The sequence below is a fragment of the Nicotiana sylvestris genome, chromosome 11 (assembly GCF_000393655.2).
Source record: "Nicotiana sylvestris chromosome 11, ASM39365v2, whole genome shotgun sequence".
Classification (NCBI taxonomy): Eukaryota; Viridiplantae; Streptophyta; class Magnoliopsida; order Solanales; family Solanaceae; genus Nicotiana; species Nicotiana sylvestris.
Window position 1 is genome coordinate 62887967 of NC_091067.1, and position 8791 is coordinate 62896757.

The 8791-nt window shown below is 34.5% G+C and overlaps 1 protein-coding gene across 2 annotated transcripts; it reads right to left on the reverse strand.

Annotated features, from left to right (window-relative positions):
- Positions 1 to 513: 513 nt before the first annotated feature.
- LOC104241440 (probable E3 ubiquitin-protein ligase RHG1A) lies at positions 514 to 6058 on the reverse strand. Of its 2 annotated transcripts, none has more exons than XM_009796386.2 (7): positions 5903 to 6058; positions 5728 to 5773; positions 2973 to 4799; positions 2134 to 2184; positions 1229 to 1327; positions 1012 to 1155; positions 514 to 892 (listed from the first exon to the last, which is right to left on the reverse strand). In XM_009796386.2, the coding sequence occupies exons 3-7, from the start codon at positions 4707 to 4709 to the stop codon at positions 761 to 763; spliced, it is 2163 nt and encodes a 720-aa protein (XP_009794688.1). In that variant the 5' UTR covers positions 4710 to 4799; positions 5728 to 5773; positions 5903 to 6058; the 3' UTR covers positions 514 to 760. The 2 variants fall into 2 exon arrangements, with proteins under 2 accessions (XP_009794688.1, XP_070018554.1); XM_070162453.1 differs by having other exon boundaries at positions 2973 to 4882.
- Between the last annotated feature and the right edge of the window lie 2733 nt (positions 6059 to 8791).

Here is an 8791-nt window from a genome sequence, read left to right on the forward strand (position 1 = left end):
TTCATAAAGCGCTGAAACGACCTCAGGTTACCCCGAGACAGCAATCAAATATATAAAAGTTCAAAATCATCATACAAAACCACCATAATAATCATAAACTCTAGCCATTTTAAAAATCAAAAATCACTTTTTTCTTTAAAAATTCACATTAAACTTTTTTCAAAAATCAATACGGACCATGCGTGCAAGTCATAAATCATTAAATAAAGCTATGAAAAGTCTCAAAACACAAAAAAGGGAACTAGTACTCAAAACAACCGGTAGAATCATTACAATTTTGCATAAAATAATACATAAATACTAGCATTATTTGTGTATAGTTATGCAAAAAAGAAAAACATGAAGTACACATTGAATTAACAATGCTATGTTTTCTATGGAAAAGAAAAGGAGTACCTATTGTATGAAACAATGCTAGATTCTGTTTGGGATTATTTCTTCCTAGTTCGTACCAAACGACACCTTAGGAAACAGGAAAGGGGTAGGGGTAGGGGGGGGGGGATGAACCAAATAAATACCAATTGTGTCAATAAATTGGTAGGGAAACTGTAAATTCCAAATGAGCAATAATGTAATTTTTTCCTAAATGAATGACTATGATGCTAGTGCTAAATCCACCAGATTAATATCAGAATAAAATAAACAGAGAAAAATACAAATATCTTTCTCCAAGATGCCACGGAAACCACTTTGTTGCGCCATTCTTGGGTGGGCATCAAGAAGACTTTCTTAAATAAGAGAACAAGGTTCAATGCCTTCCTCAGGTATTCAGCCCCGTTGTTTTGCAAATGGGGCATATATTCTTGTGTTTGAGCCATTGTTTAATGCAGTCACTATGAAAATCATGGCCACACTCCAGTGTACCAAGATCCTCTCCATCATTATATTCTTCCTGCAAATTATAGGAAATCCATAAGAACGCCTGAATGAGAAAACTCCAAGAATGTGTATGAACCATATTTTATTAGATCTCTGGCATGTCGCAGTTGTAGAATATTTCAAATTAAGTACCTGACATATAGAGCATGGCTCTGCATCGATGGGTTCTTCTGATTTAACGCAAATATAGCTGTGCTGCTTCAACTGGCACAAAATAGCTTCTTCGCTCAGTCCAGTGCACACATTCCCAATGCGCTCTTCAAGTGCCAGTAACTCCTGCAAACACAGCACCTGGACAAGTTAGCAACGTTTGCATAGAGTATAATGCAATTCTATTTAGCCAACTAACCTCATACGACATGTTATCAACATCAAACCGCATATCCCTATGGCGATCATGAATATCCGCCATTCCAAAGAAGACTGACTGATCAAGGATCATAACATCCTGGAATATAAGGATATTAAATTCCATATGTGATTTTTTTGATATCTAATCTATCATATGCACATATAGAACTGAGAAGAAAGCTCTTTCACTCTCTTCATCAATGAAAATGACTACTTCCATTACGAATGGAATGGAAAATAAGTTAACGAGTAAAATGATGCCCTGACCGTGATCTTTATCTCCAGGGTGAATAATAGGAATCCAACGAATGAATTTTGATCTAAACAAAAAACAGAATAGTTTTATTTATTTCCTCTCTTGAGCAAAACTTGATGATATATTGCTGTTTGCTCACTTTATACACAGTAACACAGCACTTTTTATGCAGGCTCTAGGCATGCAAGTAAAGAGCATAGCATAATACAGGTTGATAGTTCTGCACGTGCTTTCTAGTTTACAAAATAGTATTTATATATCTGACTTTCAAAAACACATTTTGAAACGTAGAAATAGAAGTTTGAAGTAAATGACTGCTAGCAACAAATCCTTCAAATTAGCCTGTCTTACACATCAAGTTGGTTCATTATTACTTCATATTCCTCCAGACAAGGAAAAACAAACCGCCTAAGACTCAGCTGAAAAAGAATAAAGATGGAAAAAAAATATAAAGGCAAAAACATCAGAGGAAGCCTTGGCTTTTCAGCACAAAGTATAGTCTAGCCATGGCAGCCAAAACCAAGGTTCTTGGCTTTGTAGCAACATCTGTTGTACCTCAGACCATGTAGGTGATAGAGAATCTTGTAATCCAATAGAACAGAAAAGCTGTAAACTTATAAAGCCATCATCCTACTCAAGAATCTAACCTCAAGTTGTAAGCCTTCTCCCCTGCGCATAAGATCCAATACATTGCGAATCTGTTCAACAAAAGTGATTAATGGCCAGTTATTGGTAATAAATGGACAGTTTACAATGCAAACTACATCCATAAAAAAGAATTAAAGCTTTCTCATTCTAGTCTTTTACAAAAACCTCCAATTAAGCTGGAAACTAGGTGAGGCTAACACTATTAACTATAAGCTAAATGCACCATTGCTCCTTGTAACAATAATTGCATGAGAGAAAGATAATCTACGAAACAAACCCCAAACCAAAAGAGCAGACCTTTTCCACATCAAAGCTTGGAAACTGCATCCAAGAATAAAAAGGTAAAATGGACTCCTAACTCCCTATAAGATAATGCACTTGTGAGAGGTTGTACATTACACTAAGATCCCACTAAATTACATCTAGCGTAGACACTAGCAAAAGCACTTCAGAAATTTTATCATCAAAGAGGTTTAACCGGTTTGTGGTGACAAAACGTCAAGAGGAACACAGTTGGATATTTCAGGATACAACTATAGAATACATTTGCATCCACAACTACAAGAGTAACATACATTATCTGTGCAAAACCTGAGAGGGACATAAGTAAGAAAGCTCAATCTGCTATATTTGGGATCACAAATTTAGGTTCATTGAGATGTTATTGTAGTGACCCTTGGATTTTATTGCGATGCATGCCCTAATATTCCTATGGGTAAGCAAATTATTGAGTGATACGTAAATAAGGCCTATTATAAGCAGATTAGGGTCTAAGTCCACTTTGGCTTCATATAACAAATGTGAAAGCATATTTGACCATATAAGTTGCAGAACATACCTCAGAGACTAGCCTGCTTCTTCCTTCACTGGCAGAAGCCAAAGTCCTTCTAGAATGAGAAGCTCCAATACCACCATCAAGATGTCTCTCCAACAATGCTGTGGACCTTGACCTTGATTGACGATGTCCATGATTGCCAGAAAGTTCCAACGCCCGAGAGGCAGCACTCAGACATAGTGAAGGACTAATACCACTATGACCTCCAGGTTCAGCATCAGCTGAAGACAACAAAGACCTTCGGACATATTCAGACAGTCTCCGGGAATATTGTGGAGGATTTCTGTGTTGAACCCAAGAAGGAGAAGACAAGTTGGAGTGTGAACTCGAGCTACTTCGAGATGTGGATGCAACATTTCCAACACTGGAAATATTCCCACCACCAGCTAAACTCCAGTTGACAGGATTTTGGTTCAGATTTCTTGCATCAGTAGCAGGTATAAACATTGGATGTTGTGAAATGTTCCTTGACAAACTTCTTGAGTGGGGTTCTTGATATGGTGCAGAGTCTCTCTCTCTAGATGCAGAAAAGCTTGATGAACTGCTAGATCTCGAGTTAGGTGCTAAATCCCACCTAGCCTCTGAACTTCGATGCAGAGAAGGAACATGGACCACCGGGGCCTGGCTTTGAGGATTTACATTATCTGCTGCAGACATAGACATCAAATTCAAAGAACTATTATGGAAGACCCTTGATGAGTGCCAGTCAGATGACACAATAACATTTCCAGCATCCGCCACAGCAGGAAACAGGTTATTGGGAATGGTATCCTGTTGATGTGAGCTATTAACCCTCAGCCTGAAAGTATTACGGGAACTTCCGGCAAGTCCAGAAGCAGGTAAACGAAGTGGACTTTCTGAAGTGGGTCCTCCCATTGAAAGCCCAAGTCTTGGGTTAAGCTGCTCTGACAAATTGATGCTTCTGCTCCCTTCTGTTGGAGCACAGATACTTGCACCTGTGCACATACTATGTGGAGAAGGTAGAGAATGCCATAAGCTGTTTTCGGCATGTGGAATATAATTTCTACTTCCACTTGCTGAAGATTGGCCCAGATGTCCTTCAAGTGCTTTTCTCTTGCAAGATAAGCGACGACCATCCAACGAAGAGCCTGGCCTGCCATCATTTTCATCTATCAAGAATCCATTAGTACCAGAAGGCCCAGCAAAAGTATGACAAGCAGTAGCAGATGACATCCTCTCTTTTCCTGGTAAATCAGACTTGTATGCTGGAGTACATTCCATTATTTGACAGTCATCTTCACTGTCATCATTACCATGGTGCCCCTCAAACCCTGAATTTGTGTTGATATCATGAGGAAGTGTAGCTGGACTAGAACCTTGAGAGAATATACTGCTGTTAGCCATCTGAACACTGTTCAAATTTACTTCTACATTACTCAATGAAAGAATGTTGGGCGACCCATATTGATGTTCGTCAGAGAAGTGAGAAGGTTCCGGAAATGCATTCATTGTAGATGACCAACCATGATCTCTTTTCCGTTCACTCTGACCAGCATGATTTGTGGAGCTCGGTTCTCCTAAACCCCACCCCATTATGTTCCGTCTCTCTTGGCTCACAGGATTAAGAAAAGAAATATTATTCTCATTAGGTGATACCACATAATCTGGTACACGACTATTCCAGCACATCTGCTGATCTATACCATCACCCGATGTTGAAGTAGAACCAAAATCTAAAGTTTCTGAAAATGAACCGATGGTACTTTGTTGCCCTTGCATTAGGGCTATGTTATACTCTATTCACAATCCACAAGAGAGTCTAAGAAGGAACTGCAGAGTGCAGAGACCCGCACCTAGTCCTTCAGTAACCTGGAAAGTAGAGAACCGTGTAAAAAGTCAATGTTACATTGCCTTGAAAGCAACTGATCGAGTGCACCTCATGAAAATTTGCACTACAATGAGTGAAATGGTTTCTGTTAGATTGAAGTAGTAGGAATACTTTAAGCAACAACAACTATGTAAAAGTATTCTCATACCACAACTACATTGCATACCAAAGAACCAGATAAAACCTATCAAACACCCTAGTCTTCAAATATAAGTAAAGGTAAATTGAAGCACAGCAAACCAGAAAACAACATCCCACTAGAAATATAGAAACCCCATCCCCTAAACCAACCCCAGGAGAAATAAACAAGAGAAGATATCAAAGAACTAAACATCCATGGCCAAGCCAAATATAAACATTGACAAGAAAAGAAACAAGATTTACTTGAAACTACAAATAAAAAAAGGGTATACATCTGCAATCTGATTACATGTAGGTAGACATCAAGAACCAAAGAAGGAAGATAAAAATTTCTTAATTTCCAAATATCCAATATAATTGGTCAAATAAAAATCAATGTCTTTCCAACCATCTAAACATAAGAGCTAAAAAGAGTTGTTTTTTTTCAAAAAAGACAAGCTTTTAACTCATTCCATCTCTAAAACAGCTCTATAAAGAACCATCAAAGAACGAAAAGATACTTAATTTCGAAAAAAGAGGTGGAAGCAGGTATGCACCAAGTCAAAAATCAGCCAAAAAAAGGAGCTTTTTAACACAGAAAATAGTGAAAATTCTAAAGGGAAATCTCCACCATCTCAAATAAATGGAATTTACACACAAACCCAGAACTAAAAATGAGAAAGCGACACAAAAATAATCAAAAAAAAAAAAACTTTGAAAAGGGGGAGAAAAATCACCAAAAAAAATGGAGGCAACAGAGAAGATCGAGTAAAAGAGAAATAAATTTACCTTTGAAAGAGAAACAAGTGAAGCAGCAGATCTACAGTGACACCACCTACAAAATGGGCAACAAAGCATTAGATATGATTTTCAAAATATGAGCAAAATGATTTCACCTCTCTGTTGACCGAGATTGCTTCTTTCCCTCTAATACAAAAGAACCAAAGATACATGCAAGACTCACGGAGTTTAACAGAAGACCACGAAAGGGAGGTCGTGTGGGTGGATGGGGAGTTGAAGGATGAGATGACAATGAAATGGTGGGTGGAAACAAAAAAGCAAAATACACATATACTACTAGCTATACAGAGAATATGAGGGAAGAGGTGGTGGCCTATTATACAGAAAGAAAATAAGCAACAAAAAGGAGATTTAATGATTTATGACTAAATAACTACACATATACCAAAAATACAAATACATTAAATAGGATATCCTATATCAGAGCAGTTTCCAAGGATAGATGTTGAAAGGAATTAGAAGCCGTTTGGATTTGGTTGTTTTAAGTGTTTTTAAGTCAAAATAATTTTTAAGTCATTTTATAGTGTTTGAATAAAATAAAAAAATGCTTTTAAGTTAAAATGACAAAAAAAAAAATCAAAAGCTAAAAGTTAAAATTTTTAAATTATGACTTAAAAACTATTTTGACTTAAAAGTCACTTAAAACAATTTCATCCAAACGGGCTCTTAGTAAATGTTATGAAGGTAAGTAAAAGGAAAAGGAAAAGAAATCAATTTAACTCGCTTATGTTGTCTTTATTTATGTAAAGTGAGGAGTCGGTTGGTTGTCGGTTAGAGCTATGCAGGTAATTAGTTATATATGTATTAGTTATGTAGGTATTAGTTATGTATGTATTAGTTATGCATGAATAAGTAATGTAGGGATCAGTTATGCAGGGATAATTTATGCCAGGTTGAGTTATGTTGGGATTAGTTATGCATGGATTAATTATGCGGTAGTTATATAAGGATTAGTAATATAAATATAATGTGAGTGTTATTTATATTAGCTTACTTTATTTTATTAAAATTGTTAGTATAATTTAAATATATTTTTTTAAACAAAAAAATACAAGTTTGAATAAAGGGTATTCTTGTCATTTTGTGTTTTAATACAAATATTACTAATACATGTATAAGTTATTCCACCTTCTACCCTACATAAAGAATACATAGATCCCTCATAACTTATACATGTATTAGTTATGCGGAAAAGAAAAACATGAACTAAATATTGTATTAGCAATGCTACATATTATGTGGAAAAGAGAGAAAAAACAACTTCTATGTGGAAATTATTTTGTCCCCTTCTTTAACCAAACAATGTATAAAATTATGCTAATTTTAATACATGAATAACTCTTCTCTAACCAGCTACCAAACGACCCCTAAAGTATGGTAGATTCCCAAGTACTACTATGAATAATGGAAAAAGTATTATTATAATTATAATGGATTCTTTGAATATGATTTGACATAAATTAGGCCTAAATAAAACGAACATTTAGAATTAACTTGAGATTAAGGCATTATTAGAGTTTTTGACCAATATTGTCACTTATCTTTGATGGTAGGTCTATTTTGGTCCCTTAAATATAACCATGAGCATATTTAGTCCCTTAAGTATGCTAAAGTGGAGCACATTTAGTCTCACTGACATAATGTGTTCAAAAACTAACGGTGTTACCTAACTCTGATTCATGAAGCAAATCTTTTGCTATGAAGCAAAACATTTCCTCTCCTTTTATTGGATAACGCAAATTATCACTTTAATTCCTCATTTTTAGATAATGTCTTCTAAAATTTTGACCTTGAAAATATCCCCTTCTATGTCAGCTTTCAATGAGAAAATGATATTGTATAGCCGCTTTAAAAATAATAGCCAAAATATAATATATATTTTTTTGTATATATATACATTTAAAAATTTCGGTTGATTTGTCCAAAAAAATTAAAAATTGAAAAAAATAGAGTTGTCAGGATCACTTCTAGGCATATTATTGAAGCAAGAATAACCATGTTATATTATCACTTTTAGCCCGTACCAGAAACTATTTACATTTGGTAGCCGAAAAAATATATAATAAATTTGTATTATTTTTGTATATTAACATACAAAATGGATATATCAAAAAAAAATATACAAATTTTATATATATTTTCGGCTATTATTTTTACAGCGGCTATATATTCTCATTGAAAACTAGCACATAAGGTGATATTTTCAAGGTCAAAATTCTAGAAGACATTATCTAAAAATGAGGAATTAAAGTGGTAATTTGCGTTATCCAATAAAAGGGGATGAAACGTTTTGCTTCAGAGCAGAAGATTTGCTTCATGAATCAGAGTTGGGTAACACTGTTAGTTTTTTAACACATTGCGCCAGTAAGACTAAAGGTGTTCCACTTTAGCATACTTAAGGGACTAAATATGTGCAAGGTTATATTTGAGGGACCAAAATAGACATACCTTCAAAGATACGGGACAATATTGGCCCAAAACACGGCATTATTAATTGAAAGAATAAATATAGGAAATACATTGAATAAAGTGCAATAAAAGAGGTTGATTTAGTGATAAGATGTATCCCATCCGTTGCAATTAATGTGAACCTATTTCTTTTTTAGTTTGATCATTAAAAGAAATTTACCTTTATACAATTATATATGCCTCATTTTACACTATAAGTTCAATAATCTTCTCGTTTTTTTAACCCAGTAACAAATTAAATAGATTCACATAAATTGAAATAATGTCTATTAATTAGGAGTCTAAGTAGGAGTTAAAAAATAAAAAGAGTTTAAATTTTGTAAAATTCTTTATGCAATTAAATCACTATAATTATATGTCAATTTCAATGATAGCACTAATTGTTAACTTGGAAAAATGATAATTTACTATCACATGTTTAACTACACTAAGATTTAAATTAACTGTCAATATATATAACTAAAATTTAAATTTGTTTTACTATCACGTTAAATTGACTTTATATGGTCATGGCAAATCAGATATGATTATCTGAAAAATATAATAGTAACATATTATAATCGATTGAATTGAATTAATAGCA

Coding starts and splice junctions, on each gene's coding strand:
- LOC104241440 (XM_009796386.2), bottom strand. CDS start 4,709: ATGCAAGGGCAACAAAGTACCATCGGTTCATTTTCAGAAACTTTAGAT. Junction 1,156..1,228: donor TTGATAACATGTCGTATGAG/GTTAGTTGGCTA, acceptor CTGTGTTTGCAG/GAGTTACTGGCACTTGAAGA. Junction 893..1,011: donor AGCCATGCTCTATATGTCAG/GTACTTAATTTG, acceptor TATAATTTGCAG/GAAGAATATAATGATGGAGA.